Source organism: Pelophylax lessonae (genome assembly GCF_965119305.1).
Source record: "Pelophylax lessonae genome assembly, chromosome: 5".
Taxonomy (NCBI): Eukaryota; Metazoa; Chordata; class Amphibia; order Anura; family Ranidae; genus Pelophylax; species Pelophylax lessonae.
In genome coordinates this window covers 557,609,195-557,625,403 of record NC_138772.1, presented here as the reverse complement: position 1 = coordinate 557,625,403, position 16,209 = coordinate 557,609,195, and the positions used below count along the sequence as shown (strand labels likewise).

The following is a 16,209-nucleotide window of genomic DNA, read 5'->3' as shown; positions in this document are numbered from 1 at the left end:
TCACTTCTGGTCTTGCATCGCATCTTGATTGCGCCATTCCAATATAGAGCCAGTAGAGAAAGAAAGATCTGCTACTCTGAGAAAGGTACAGACCTCACATGTCCTCAGGCTGCAACTGAATCAAAAGGGATGACTGACCCTGGCTTCCCAACCAACCATCGCCCACAGCAGTGCCAGGTGAGGTAGGAGACTTGTGACAGCATATACAAAAGATGCCAATATTTTAAAAAAACTGGTATGTCCTTTTAAATAGCATAGCTTCCTGTACTAAATTGGTATGTGTTTTATGTTGTATTGGGTTTAAAATGGAGTATTGGGTTTAAAATGGAGTATTTGGATTTGTATACCTATATTTAAATTCCATAAAAAAATTTACAAAATAAAGAAAAATGTAGCGTCCTAAGAGTACATTGACCAAACCTTGGATTTCCTATTAAAAAAAAAAAAAATAAGTATACAACGCATGAGAAAAATTAAAGCATTCAGTTGCAACAGGCATTTCTCCGGGCGGCCTCTTTTACACGGGTTTATAAACCTAAAAACCACAGAAGAGTTTCAATATGGGTGCCACCATAAGTTAAAACATTGAGACAAAGGAAAGGAGGAAGAAACTGCCCTCAAGATCGTGAAAACAGCCAACCTCCTGTATTCACAATGCAATCACATGGCATGGGACCTGGAAGCAAGTGAAGAGCGGAGTAGTAGCGGCATCTACTACAGTGAGTTTCAGCTTCTAGAGGAATCCTACGGGTATGGTATATACAGAATCCAAGCTGGACCAATAACCAATAATGGGGCAAAATTTATCCCAATGACACCAAACAATAGGGCACAAATCCTCCCACTGGCACCAAAGATGGGGCATTGTTATTTTCCCCGACTGACATCGGGACCTTTTCTACTCCCAATGGCCATAGTCCAGCCCCCCCAAAACTGAAATATCAGCCTGGATGTCACACCACTCCCTCAAACTCAATTTATCCAAAACCAAGCTCATGAAATTTCCTCCCCCACGCGCCCCTTCCCCTGATCTCTGCCAAGATCGATGGCACACAACTATCAGCACATCCACGCATGCCAAGGTTCTAGGTGTAATCCTGGACTCTCCTTTCAGCCCCACCTCCAATCATTGTCCAAATCATGCCACCTCAACTTCTTCAAAATATGTTCCTTTCTAACCAATGACACCACTAAGCTCCTAATTCACTCCTTGGTCATCTCCCGCCTCGACTACTGCAAATCCTTTTCTATTGGCTTACCTTTCAACCGCTCCGTGTCTACTACTCCTGTGTCAATCCCTTCATTGGCTGCCGCTCACCCAAAAAATTCAATTCAAAATCTTAACTTGCAAAGCCATCCACAACTTGGCCCCCGCCTACATTACTAGCCTAGCCTCTAAGTACCAACCTAATCATTCTTTGTTCCTCCTATGACCTCCTGTTCTCTAGCTCCATTGTCACCTCCACCCATACTCGCCTCCAGGACGTCTCCCCAAGCCTCTCCTATGGAACTCCCTACTCCAACCTGTCCGACTATCTCCTACTCTGCTTGCTTTTAGACGATCCCTGAAAACAGATCTCTTCAGAGAAGGCTATCCTGCATTCACTTTACAACTGAATTTTAAATTACCTCCATTACCTCCTTCTACATTCACCTTACAACTGTAGTTACATTTCCTCCACCTCCTCCCCCCAAAGTTATTACCTTTTGTAGCACTTGACCCTCCCTCCTAGATTGTAAGCTCTAACGAGCAGTGCTCTCTGATTCCTCCTTTATTAAATTGTATTGTAAATGTACTGTCTTACTCATGTTGTAAAGCGCTGCGCAAACTGTTGGGGCTATATAAATCCTGTATAATATAATTATTGCGTACAAACTGCCTTAGAGCCATTTAGTTTTCATCTTTGCGCTTGCAGGGCATTGAGTTTCAGCGATTTCCTGAAATAGTGAGCCACTAGAAGGAGCATCCAGACATCTATAGAATACACTCAATATACAGAACAGCAAGGATATAAAGCGAGAGTTATATACTTCAACATGGGTCCTCGCTGAAAAACTTACAATGGTTTCCCATGTTAATGTGAAATAGAATAATGTAAGTTTCTGGGAAATTGACATATACAATAATGCAGGAATTTGATATCTCAGATGCAGACACCCCCCCCCCCCCCCATGCACAAGATGAAGAGGGTCTCAGGACGATGGCAGCTTTTGTAACTGGGACCCCCCCAACACTCAGCAGAGAACTATCTCGGTACATGGAACTGGCAGACAGTTAGTACATGCAGAAGAGCCACAATATGGACATTAGCGTACACAGAACAGAGAAGCCCCCAGACCATACTTACATTCCCACCACCAGGAACATGCTTAATATTGTCCTTTGAGCCACACTTGGACTGAACGTGGCTGTAGTTGGCTTTTTTGGAGACAATCTGGACCTGGAGCGTGACAGGATGGAGAAAACGACAACAGAAGTGGAAAGGTACGGTTAGAAAAATCACATGACGCAGAAACAGGAGAGGAAAGTGTTATCAGGATGACGGGAAGGAAGGTGACATGAAGCAGACAACAGAGAAGCGGGACGAGTGGCTATAAAGACATTCTTCTGTGTAAAAGACAAACAAGTCATTACTGTGAGCCACCATCACACCACAATGCCAACCCCGCTCATCACACACGGGAGCTTAGTATTCAGCAATGTAGAGAGCAAAGCTACAACCACCCCATGAGAGCTCAGTGTATATGCTTTGTCCTTCAAGTCAGAACAGAGGGATGTTATCAGTGGTGTCTGGCTTTAGAGCTACCTTTCCTACCTAAAAAAAAAAAAAAAAAAAACTTGACTACTCTGACACAGACCAGCAGAATACAGGACTGCAAGGGCAGATTTTGAAACATCACAATTGTGCTACTCACAGTTCTCCTTGCTGGAGAAGCAGCTGTACCTGAGGCCCTGCAGTGCAAGGATCTCCCTACCTCACTTGCCGTTTACAGTGGAGCCAAACGCAAAAAAAGTGATGATTTTTAATGTTCTAATGAATATTCTAAACCATGTATGTTGTGCCCAAGCAGTACCCTGAGAAAATGTACCTTTGGTTTTGAAATGCTTCCTGTGCCTAGGCACTCCTATTCTGTAGGCTCATAGTTGTATATCTGCAGGGTGAGATCATCTACAATAGTGCTGCCTCTGACAGCTAGTCTCAGATTTGGTGATGTCACTATTGTGCTGCTCAATGTTCTCCTTGATGGAAAGAAAGCTGGACCTAAGGAGCTGTACTTCAAGGATCTCAGGTACAGCTTCCTCTCCTGTAAGAACCTTGAGCAGCACAGTAGTGACCTCACCAATCTGGGACTAGCAGTCATAAGCAGAACTATATTAGATGATCTCATGTTGCAGATATACAGCTATAAGCCTACAGAAGAGTGCCTACAGGAAAACCCACGCAGGCACAGGGAGAACATGCAAACTCTAGGCAGGTAGTGTCGTAGTTGGAATTCAAACCAATGACCCTGGTGCTGCTAGATGGAAATGCTGGCAACTGCTCTTGAAAATCCTTTTTATTGACTCCATTGTGAATGGCAAATGAAGACTTTCAATGTCCTAGTGAACATAAGTCTACAGAAGAGTGCCTAGGCACAAGAAGCATTTCAAAACCAAAAAAGCACATCTCTTACGGTACCGCTTAGGCACAACATACACGGTTTAGAACAGGGGTGTTAAACTCAATTTAATCGCCGGCCGCATCAGCATTATGTTTGCCCTGAAAAGGGCCGGTTGTATCTGTTAGACTAGATGCCCAGAGCATTCCCTACCCTTACATAAGACGTCAGGAGCCTCTCCACCATCAGAAGTTAAGTCCCCCACCCTCCCTTACATTACAGTGCACCCCCATTGCCTTGTGCTGCTGCTGGGGAGAAGCTGGAGGCAATTCTGGAAAGCAGAAGGTACAGGATCTAGGAGGGCTGGAGCTCTTCTGCAGCTGCAGGAGAGGTGTGAGGGCCACATTAAATGGCCTGGAGGGCCGGATTTGGCCTGCGGGCCTTGTGTTTGACACATGTGGTTTAGAATGTTCAAACATTTTTTTTTATTTTGGGTACTTATAGCACCGTCAATTTTATGCAGCGCTTTACATTTATATACTGTACATTCACAACAGTCCCTGCCCTCAAGGAGCTTACAATCTAAGGTCCCTAACTCACATTCATACATGGTACACAAACTAGGGCCAATGTAGACAGGAGCTAATTGACCTACCAGCATATCTTTGAAGTGTAGGAGGAAATCGGAGTACATAGTGAGGTTGAAAAAAGACATCAGTCCATCCAGTTCAACCTAGGATGTGAGTGTGTTTGCTGTTAACCGTACATTGTATACCCCTGTATGTTGTACATTGTATACCCCTGTATGTTGTACATTGTATACCCCTGTATGTTGTGGTCTCTAAGGTGCCCATCAAATAGTTTTTTGAAACTATCAAGGCTTCCTGCTGATACGACTGCTTGTGGAAGAGAATTCCACATCCTTACCGCTCTTACAGTGAAGAACCCCTTACGCATTTTAAGGTTAAACCGCCTTTCCTCTAGTTTTAGTGAGTGGCCCCGTGTCTTATTGTATCTCCTTACTCCTAATAGTTTGTTCCTTATGCTCGGGTCGCCAGTACAGTATTTGTACATTGATATCATATCCCCCCTCAATCGTCTTTCCTGAGTACCCACAGGAAACCCACGCAGGCACAGGGAGAACATGCAAACTCCAGGCAGGTAGTGTCGTAGTTGGAATTCAAACCAATGACCCTGGTGCTGCTAGGCGGAAATGCTGGCAACTGCGCTTGAAAATCCTTTTCATTGACTCCATTGTGAATGGCAAGTGAAGACTTTCAATCTCCTAGTGAACATTTAGAAATGTACGATGTACCCTGGGGAACATACCCTGGTCTTGAAATAATTTCTGTGCCTAAGCATTCCTGTTCTGTAGTATAGATGTATACAGTATATGCAGTATGAGATCATCTACGATAATGTCTTTGCTAGTCTTACCAGATTTGGCAATGTCACTACTGTGCTGTGCACTGTTCTCCTTGCTGAAGAGGAAGCTGCATCGGAGGACCTGCACTTCCAAGGATCTCCCCACTTTATTCAACCTGTGAATTTGTGCCTCCCCCCCCCTCTATTGATTGCTTGAGTAATAAAGCAGCATCAGGACGACAGTTCTGACATGAGTAGGAAAAGTCCTGTCCATCTACATGGCCGATTTCAGACAGACAGTGCAGAACAAGGCATGCTACATCAGCAATTGAAAAAAAAGATCAGCTTCAAGAAGCCTACAGCACTGGTGACTAGTCCTTTGCCCCCTGCTTTCCTTTTTTGGACACAGCTTTCCCCACAGGTGCTCTTTAAATCAAGTGAATTATCCAGTAAACGAAAAATACCAAGTCGCTTTTTTGCAGCAGGTTGGAAGAGTGAGAATGATGGGAGTAGTAGGAATCTAGAAGAAGAACCAAGTACACTGCAGCACACCAGCTCATCACTGATAAGGGGGGCAAACCCATATTTATGCATCTTTATAAGTATATATAGATCTCAGGGTTCTTATTAAAAGAAAAAGCATACTGATAAATATTATCTTTTGGTTCCGCACGATCCCATCCTTTAATTGCTCATTATTCCTTAGAGAACATGTGTCAAAATACAAGGTATGCAGGCCAAATCCAGCCCTCGTCATGTGGTACCCAGTTTTGAAACCGGAAAATGGTGAAACTCCATTCCGCCACCTCCGGCTTTTACCATCTGCTCCTGTTCCCTGCTGTCACAGCTTTGCTCTCAGCAGCTCCCAGAGTTAACAGATCCCTGTGTGCACTCACGGTGGGGACAGAACTGTGACAACGTTCTCCCTGCAAGGCGAGGCAGAGCCGCCTTCACAGGGAGGTACTAGTTCTGAACACGAGCAGTAGAGCCGATTACACAGGGAGGTATTAGATCTGAACACACGAGCAGTAGAGCAGACTACACAGGGAGGTATTAGATCTGAACACAAGAGCAGTAGAGCCGACTACACAGGGAGGTATTAGATCTGAACACACGGGCAGTAGAGCCGACTACACAGGGAGGTACTAGTTCTGAACACACGGGCAGTAGAGCCACCTACACAGGGAGGTACTAGATCTGAACACACGGGCAGTAGAGCCACCTACACAGGGAGGTACTAGAGCTGAACACACGGGCAGTAGAGCCGAGTACAAAGGGAGGTACTCGAGCTGAACACACGGGCAGTAGTTTCACCTATACAGGAAGGCACTCAAGCTAAATACACAGGCAGTAGTGCCACCTACACAGGGAGGTACTAGAGCTGGCCAGCTGTGTCAGGTAGGAGAGTAGAGATGCGAGGCAGCACCTCTGAACTCTGTACACTTCCAGATGCTCCATTTTACCATTACTGCTTACGGCAGTGAAAATCTGCATACCGCTTTTCTGGAAGCAGACAAGCACTGTCCATCTCCATTTGGTTGAGAAATAAATGAGATGGAGGATCTAGTGGCCATCGAGTCTCATTAAAAATTCCTCAATAAGTGGTTCTACTGGCACGACTTTACCCAATCGGAGTATGGTTCCCCGTTGGATGAAATTGACATCCTGTGGCATCTGGAAGTCCCTTTAATGGCTACCAAATCAGGGGAGACAGAGGGTTGGATGTTGGCTATATTTTTCATATACTATTTGGTTTGCTTCTTTGATAGACAATTCTGTTAAATTGCCCCTTGTGAATATTGTAACATGCTCTCATCTCTGATGTCTATGCTATGCGGTCTCAGTTTTGTTACCTTGAAGTATAAAAAAAGGCTCATGGGAGATTTATACCTTGATAGGGCAACGCTGTCGACCTATTAATTTTCAATGGGCTGCCTTAACCCTCATTAACACACCGCAGTGAAGGTGGCCTGACCGTGATGGTGTGAGGACGCATCTCGTGCGAGCTCCTGCTTCCCTGAGCCTGCCGCTTGACCTGTAGCAACCACCGATCATCTACTTACCTACTGGCGATGCCACCAAAGAAGCGACCGTCCTCCCAGCCCCCCGGTGGGCTCTCTACACGCTCCACGGACCTCCGCGATCTCTTCTCAGCAACCCCTCGGAGCCGCCGCGAGGCGGCCAAGATGGCGGCGCCCCGCTCCTCTCCGGCCTCCACGCTGCTCCCGGGACCACCTTCCTCCTCTGGCATACAGCTATCCCAGGTACAGGGGCGCAGCCCCAACCCCTTCTTGCCGTATACTGCGGTGTCACCTCACTCCACAGACTCTGGAGACACGGAGGAGGACTGGGACTGGAAGGCCCACATTAAGGCCTTGCCGACCAGGACGGAGATTGTGCACCTGATCACCACTACGGTGGAGCAGTCGGTCACTCAGGCATTGGAGGGGCTGAGGGCGGACACTGAGGCTCTGGGACACAGGGTGGCTTCCCTGGAATCCGGCCAGGATGATATACTGCATTCCCTGTCCTTTCAGGAGGCTGCTAGCACGCACGACACTGTCCTTAATACACTTATGGATCAGCTTGATGATTATGAGAACAGGGACAGACGCCAGAACATCCGCATTCGGGGGCTTCCTGAAGCCACCAGAGCTCCTGACCTGGTCCCCTCTGTTCAGGGTATTTTCCGCCAGATTTTGGGAAACAGAGCCCCTGATACCATTGACATTGACAGAGCGCACAGGGCCTTGCTTCCCCCACCAAAAGAGGGGGAGCCACCCCGGGATGTCATATGCAAACTTCATAAGTATGCTGTGAAAGAGGACATTATGAAGGCTGCACGGTCTATGGATGTGATCGACTTTGATGGCGCACAACTTTCTCTGTTCCCCGACCTGTCTAGGCGGACACTTATGCAACGGCGCTCCCTGCGCCCCCTACTGGATACCTTACGCTCTCACCAGGTGGTGTATCGCTGGGGATTCCCCTTCCGTCTCACTGCCTCCAGGAATGGCAAGTCGGCCGTTCTCCGCACCAAGGATGACTTGCAACGCTTCTGTACTGCCCTGGATGTCCCCTTGACAGACTTTCCTGACTGGAGACTGCAGAGTGCTCTCCCCTTGCCGCAACACCCTGAGCGGTGGCAGCAGGTCGCCTCGCAAGGTGGGAAGCGTCGCAGAGGTTCGCGACGGGGCTCCGCCCGGGCCTCCCAGCACGACTGAACGTTGCTCACTCTCGCTAGAGACTTGCCGGACGGTGGGCTCAACTCAACTTCTGCTGCTATGGGGGGCTTGTCTGGGTCCCTCTATTCTTATGGTGGTATTTGCACTATGTTGTTAAATATGCTTGACTTATATATTGATGGGTTCAGGGTGGGATTTTCCCCCCTGCGGACTGGGGCTGACCCGGGGCCCTCAGGGGCCGTGGGTCCCCCCCAGCCTGGCTACAGGTCATGTTTACTTCATTGTTGATGTTCAATGGCTCGGAGATGCATTGCTCCTCTCACTGGTGGTTCAGTCCCTACCCCGCAGTAGGTGGCCCCGTGGGTCTGGGTAATCCCGAGTCCTTGAGGGTTTTTTTCTCCCTTCTTTTTTGGTTATGGTTAGTTGGAGCTGCCCCCTCTTTTTTGAGGTTGAGGGGGCGTGTCCCTTCGGGATGGCTCTCCATGCTGGGGATGGTTTTTGTCTCCTGCTCTCTCTTTTCTACTCATTGTTTCCACTGTCCTATTTTCTCTGTCTGTCTCCCCCCTGCCCTCTCCCCTCTTTTTCCCATCCCCTTCTCTCTTTTCCTTTTCTTGGGTGGTCTGGGGGGGGGGCCTGAGGCCCACGGTGGAGGTGTGGAGCAATGCGTCTTGGAGTTCTTTTTGCTTCCCTTGCTGATCGGGGCTAGGCCTTTGATCGCATGTTGTTTACCGGTTCTTGCCGACTGCCCATCGCTGTCTTATGGCTGATGTATTGTGAGTGACCTCGTACAATGTACGGGGGCTTTGCTCTCCCAATAAGAGGGGAAGGATGTGGCAGGAACTGCGTCACTTGCGCCCTGATATGCTTTATTTACAAGAGACGCACTTCACTGCCTCCTCCACTCCCCGCTTACCTACCCAGATGTTTTCCCAGTGGTATCATAGTGTATCCCCAATTGCCAAAGCCAGGGGGGTTGCCATAGCCATCCACAAACAATGTCCCTTTGTACTCATGGACTCCCTAACGGATCCTGAGGGGCGCTTCCTATTTCTGAAGGGTACGATCCATGGCCACACGTACACTCTTGCTAATGTGTATGCGCCTAACTCTAGAACAGTCTCCTTTTTGTCCTCAACCCTTGCCAAGCTCAAGGGGTTTCGGGAGGGCATTGTTCTCCTAGGGGGAGATTTTAATGTGGTACTTGATCCCTCCCTGGACTCCTCCTCGGGATGCTCTCCTCTCTCTTTTCGAGCTCAGAAGCACCTTCGGAGGCAGTTCAGGGCCCTGCATTTGGTAGACTGCTGGCGGATCCTCAATCCCGGGGTTAGGGACTACAGTTACTACTCCAAAGTTCATGACATGTACTCCAGACTGGATTTGTTCATGGTGGATCAGTACCACCTGGACTCTGTCCTTGCCGCTTCGATCGGGTCCATTACCCTCTCTGATCACTCCCCGGTCTCCCTGACGATCACGCCCCCCGGTGCTCACCGTGTGACCCGGACGTGGCGCCTCAATGAAAACCTCCTGGATGACCCCTCCATTTTGGATCAGGTTACTGGAGAGGTGCGCTCCTATTTTGAGCTTAACTCTTCGCCTGATGTCTCCCCGTCCGCTGTCTGGGAGGGCCATAAGGCTGTGATCAGGGGGGTCCTCATTTCGCATGGTGCACGATTGAAGCGGCAACGACAGCAGGAGATTTCTGACTTGCTGGATCGTATCCACGATTTGGAAATCAAACATAAAGCGTGCCAGGGCTCCTGAGGATGCTCGTTCCCTAGAGGAGCTCAGGAACACCTTGTCTTCCTGCCTGGACAGACGGGCCCGGGATAAGCTGCGCTTCTGGGCACACCGTTTTTATGAGCATGGGAACAAGTGCGGTCGCTTGCTGGCCCGAATGCTACATAAAAGGTCGGAAGCCCGTCATGTCCACGCCTTGGAGACTCCTGAGGGTAAAGTTGTCAGTTCCCCTCGCATAGCCACTTGCTTCCAACGCTTTTACGAGTCCTTGTACCATCTCCCTCGGGCTGGGGGGGGTCAGCCGTCCGCCACTCAAGACTACTTGGCAGACTCCGGACTCCCCAGGCTCCCGGATGGGGTCCTGGAGGAGTTGGAGGCTCCCATTACCGAGACGGAGGTGAGCAGGGTGGTATCTGGCTTGCCTGCAGGCAAGAGCCCGGGCCCGGATGGCTTCACAAACCACTATTATAAGTCCCTGCTCCCCGTTCTTGGCACCCATATGTGTACCTACTTTAACGCGGTGTCGGATGAACGGCCCCTCCCACCTGAGGCGCTGTTGGCCCACATTGTAGTACTTCCGAAACCGGGTAAGGACCCCCACCACTGTGCCAGCTATAGGCCCATCTCTCTCCTCAACGCTGATACCAAGATTTTGGCCAAAATTATGGCGCTTCGCCTCCAAGACCATATCGCGTCCTTGATCCACCCTGACCAGGCGGGATTCATGCCCCTCCGAGAAGCCCGGGACAATACTGTCCGGGCTCTCCATGTGCTCCACTGGGCTCAGCATGGACCGGACAGACTTCCCTGTCTGGCTCTATCCCTGGATGCGGAGAAGGCCTTCGACAGGGTGGCCTGGCCATACCTGTCGGGGGTTCTTCGATCTCTGGGGCTCGGGTCCCGTATGTTGGGGTGGATCTTGGCCCTATATCACGGCCCAAGTGCCAGGGTCAGGGTGAACGGGTTGCTGTCGGATCCCTTTCCCATTTATAATGGCACCCGACAGGGTTGTCCCCTGTCACCCCTTCTTTTCGCCCTGGCCCTGGAACCCTTTTTGAGGAGAGTGAGGGCACTGTCTGACATTGCTGGTGTTACGGTGGGTGGTACGGAACATAAGGTGTCGGCATATGCCGATGACCTGCTGTTCTATCTTACCCGACCACAGCTCTCCCTCCCTGTACTGGTACGAGAGCTGGATCTGTTCGGGCGACTTTCCAATTTCAAGGTCAATTATGATAAATCTGAATTGCTACCTATTCATGTACCCCCCGACCTGGCTTCGACTCTACGGCGATCCTTTGGCTTTAGATGGCGGGAGGACTACCTCCCATACCTCGGCGTGAACATCTCCCCTGACTTGAAAACTCTATATGACAAGAACTTCGGCGACCTGCTGGCGCGTATCCATCTTGACCTGGAATCGTGGGCATCCCACTCGGTAACTTGGTTCGGCCGCATTAACGTGCTTAAAATGACCATCCTTCCCCGGCTGATTTATTTGTTCAACACGGTCCCCATGCATTTACCGGTATCCTTTTTTAAACGTCTGCGGCGGGCTTTTCTAAAATTCGTCTGGAGGGAGGGGAGCCCTCGCCTGGCCTACGCTGTCCTCAGGCGGACGAAAGCCGACGGTGGCGTCGGGCTTCCGGATGTTACTTTGTACTATAAAGCTATGGCATTAGTTCGTATGCTGAATTGGGCGCACGACGGTCAGACTAAACCTTGGGTCCCCTTGGAGAAAACGCTGGCGGGCCGGAATCTTGCGGGTGCCCCGTGGATTCCTTCGGGCGATCGTGGACTGTCGGCCTGGACGTCACCCCTGACTGTGGCCACACTCCGTATCTGGGATGGCCTTAATGCGTCTGGCGCCATGTCTTCCGGCGTGTCCCCTTTGGCTCCCCTGGGGGGATTTCCCTGGTTCCCCCCGGGGGAGGATGTACGCTTTTTTCGCTCGTGGAACACTGATGGCAAACTGTACTGCGGGAAGTTTGCCCCGGCAGGCACTTTGCTGCCCCTTGCGACTTTGCGCGATCGCTTCGGCGATTTTCCGATGTCTGACTGGCGCTATAGGCAACTGACTGACTTTTTCGTCACACTCCCAACTGCTCCACGCCCGATAACTGGCCTCTCGGACTTCGAGAAGTGGTTTGTCGACCCTCCGGAGTCCCGCCACTTACTGTCGCACATGTATAAATTGTTGCTGAGCGGGGTATCCTCCTCGCCTCCCTATTTCATGAAGGAATGGGAGAGAGAGCTGGGGGTGGAATTTTCCCCTCCACAACTCTCTCGCATTCTGCGTTTGACCCATGTCTCCTCTATTAGCACCAGGATACAGGAGTCGGCCTATAAATTTGTGGCCCGCTGGTACAGGACCCCTGCCAAGTTGGCTCGGATATTTCCGGGCTCGGAGGGGCTGCGGTCAGGTGGGCACTTTCCTCCACATTTGGTGGGAGTGTCCCCTACTGCAGCCCTTCTGGGACGCTGTACATCTTTGGGTATCCAAGCTGTCGCTCACCCCTCCTTCCCGTGCTCCCCTTCAATACCTGTTCCATGATACACACTCCTCGATCAAACGCTACAAACGTAGTATAGCTCCTTTCCTGCTGAACGCCGCCAAGTGCCTCATACCGAGGCATTGGTGGAGTTCCACCTGCCCCACGCTCTCCGAGTGGAAAAAGGAGGTCAACCTAGTGATGGAAGCCGAAAGACGTGTTCTCACGTCACAGGGTAGGGAGGAACGCTTTAAGGACACTTGGACGGGGTGGATGTATTACTCTGATGAGATCTCGGATGAACACACTCCTAATGTTAGCGGCTGAACTCTGGGACTCCTACCTGGTCTTCTCCAGCCTGGGGCCCGCGCCCCCTGCCCGGACCTCCCTTTACCTACCTGTTTTATCCTTCATGTTTGTCTTTTCCCCTATACTATCTCTCCCCCCCCTCTTTTTTTCTTTTTTTTCTTTTCTTGTCTCTCGGAGGCCAGTAGTCGATTCTGCGGCTGTATAAACTGTAACACGGACGTTAATGTGTACAGATGCTGGAACTGTGTGTGGTGTCTGTCGGGCCCTCCGGCCTCCTCTGCGGGGATCCCTTTTTTTTTTTGGGCGGCACTGACAGACACGGCGCATCCTGGGGGTCCATAATTGTATTTGCTGTTTGGCCGATGTTGGCACACGCTTTCACAATGACTGATTAATTGACCCCTATGGACCTTTTTTTTTTGTCTCACTAATGATGTCCGGCCTGAACATAATACCGATTGTGCCTTTTCTGTGTTCTTTTTCTCCTACATGCACTTATGCACTTCTTTGCTATTTTATATTTCTGTATGTTGTTTTGAATTTGTTAAATAAAGATTATTTAAAAAAAAAAAAAAACACACCGCAGTGAAGAAAATGAGCTAGCCCTTGGTAGAGCGAGCATATAGTGAACTCAGTGGCCAAAGCACAAAATAAATTCTTCAGCTAAGGTGTATAAACAGGCCGCTATACTGGGGGGGGGTTAGTCAGTAACATGCTGGATCCATACAAAGAAAGCATGTATGCAAGTAAGATGATCACTGCCACACACCATTCATATAAGCCAGCCATTTGAGTACAGGGGGTGCCGGATACCAAAGAAACACGGTCAGTGAGTGACCAAGACCACCAAACTCAACCCATACCCAGAGCTCGCAACCGTACCCAACTAGAGGGACCGTCACTATTTTGGGACAAAATCCCCGTCCCTAACTATCCCTTCTTTATATGTGTAGACTAGGGATGCATTGATACCGTTTTTTTTTTTTTACCAGCGTGTATGAGTAGCGATACCTTCGGTCAAGTACTTGCCAGCAGAGTACCGATAGCAGAGTACCGATAGCAGAGTACCGATAGCAGAGTACCGATAGCAGAGTACCGATAGCAGAGTACCGATAGCAGAGTACCGATAGCAGAGTACCGATAGCAGAGTACCGATAGCAGAGTACCGATAGCAGAGTACCGATAGCAGAGTACCGATAGCAGAGTACCGATAGCAGAGTACCGATAGCAGAGTACCGATAGCAGAGTACCGATAGCAGAGTACCGATAGCAGAGTACCGATAGCAGAGTACCGATAGCAGAGTACCGATAGCAGAGTACCGATAGCAGAGTACCGATAGCAGAGTACCGATAGCAGAGTACCGATAGCAGAGTACCGATAGCAGAGTACCGATAGCAGAGTACCGATAGCAGAGTACCGATAGCAGAGTACCGATAGCAGAGTACCGATAGCAGAGTACGCAGTGCAATCTGAGCCCATACAAAACAAATGGGCTCAAATCGTGTAACAAAAGAATCGCCTGGAATGTGGTGCGATTCCTGTCTGAATCCCAGGCAGTTTCCCGTACCGCTCCCGTGTGAACCCAGGCTGAATCCCATGCGGTTTCTTGAACCGCTCCTGTGTGAACCCAGGCTGAAGTCACTATGTATGGGCCCAAATTGAACCGCACAGGTTATCGGTTTCAGGTGTCGGAGCCTTTGCACCCGTACTCATGCAAATGCTTAGTATCGGCACCGATACCGGACTCACCTAGTATAGACCTCCAACAATAGTAAAATACACTCACATGAAATGTTAACATTTTTGCATTTGATATTTTGAAAAGCCAGTATAAAAAAGGCATTCATTGGCTGTAGCCTCAACCAATCATTCTTCGCATAAAAAATTTTTCACGGTTCATGTAACTGGCCGTTTGGCAAGCAGTGCATCCTCTGCCCATATATTTTGATACTAAACACTGTATAATTTACATTGTCCCTTCTATTTCTGTATAGGGAATAATGGCGTTATAATTGTTTTAATTTAAAAAAACATCAAAGTACTTTTTTCCTAATCACATGACCCAGCTCTCTCCCAGCATGTCTGCAGGGAAATGCAAGCAGGAGAAGCATCTGGTCCTCTACTGGTGGTCACGTTTAAAAGAAATAAATCCTTTAGGATACAAAACAAAAATATCAAAACTGTTTTAAATTGTTATAAAAATCTCAATTTGAAATCAAATATTTTATTATTGTTTGGAAACAAGCTGTGTCACGCCCCCTACAACCTGTGCCCTAGAATAAGAGGGAGGTGAAGCCCCCCTTAACCTACATGTAATATCCCGTCCCCATTGTGTTTAGCTGGTTTGTTGTGTTTCTCAGCCGGGGGATGTAGGTCTGTATCACCAGTTCTGTAAGAAGATACCAAACTTTGACAATACAACTCCGAGTTGGACATCACGGTAAAAATCTTTAGCTATGAATATACACTGCTCAAAAAAAAAAAAAAAATCAAAAGGAACACTTTTTAAACAGAGTAGATCACCAAGTCAAACTTCTGGGATATTGATTTGGTCAGTTAAGTAGCAGAGGGGGTTGTTAATCCGTTTCAGCTGCTTTGGTGTTAAACAGGGGCACTAGATGGGCAACAAGGAGACCACCTCCAGAACAGAATAGTTTTGCAGGTGGAGGCCACTGAAATGTTTTTCCCTACTCCTCTTTTCTGACTGTTTTTCCCTAGTTTTGCATCTGGCTGGGGTCAGTGTCACTACTGGTAGCATGAGGCCATACCTGGACCCTATAGAGGTTGCACAGGCAGTCCAACTCCTCCAGGATGGCATCAATACGTACCATTGCCAGAATTCTCAGGAGCATGGAGGAGATTCCAGGAGACAGGCAGTTACTCTAGGAGATCTGGACAGGGCTGTAGAAGGTCCTTAACCCATCAGCAGGACCGGTATCTGCTCCTTTGTGCAAGGAGGAACAGGATGAGCACTGCCAGAGCCCTACAAAATGACCTCCAGCAGGCCACTGGTGTGAATGTCTCTGACCAAACAATCAGAAACAGACTTCATGAGGGAGGCCTGAGGGCCTGAAGTCCTCTAGTGGGCCCTGTGATCACTGCCCGGCACCGGGAAGCTTGATTGGCGTTTGCCATTGAACACCAGAATTGGCAGGTCTGCCACTGGCTCCCTGTATGTTTCAAAGATGAGAGCAGGTTCACCATGAGCACATGTGACAGACGTGAAAGGGCCTGGAGAAGCCATGGAAAACATTATGATGCCTGTAACATCGTTCAGCATGACCGGTTTGGTGGTGGGTCAGTGATGGTCTGGGGAGGCAAATCCATGGAGGGACGCACAGACCTCTACAGGCTAGACAATGGCACCCTGACTGCCATTCGGTATCGGGATGAAATCCTTGGACCCATTGTCAGACCCTACGCTGGTGCAGTGGGTCCAGAGTTCCCTCTGATGCACGACAATGCCCGGCCTCATGTGGTGAGTATGCAGCCAGTTCCTGGAGAATGAAGGAATTGA

The 16,209-nt window shown here is 49.2% G+C and overlaps 1 protein-coding gene across 1 annotated transcript in view; it reads right to left on the bottom strand.

Moving 5' to 3' along the window:
* MAP4 (microtubule associated protein 4) overlaps positions 1-16,209 on the bottom strand; it is a 212,392-nt gene that overhangs the window by 21,974 nt on the left and 174,209 nt on the right. The window contains exon 21 of the mRNA XM_082259044.1: positions 2,349-2,441. Within this exon, the coding sequence (XP_082115170.1) occupies positions 2,349-2,441 (93 nt within the window). The remainder of the gene's footprint in view (positions 1-2,348; positions 2,442-16,209) is intronic.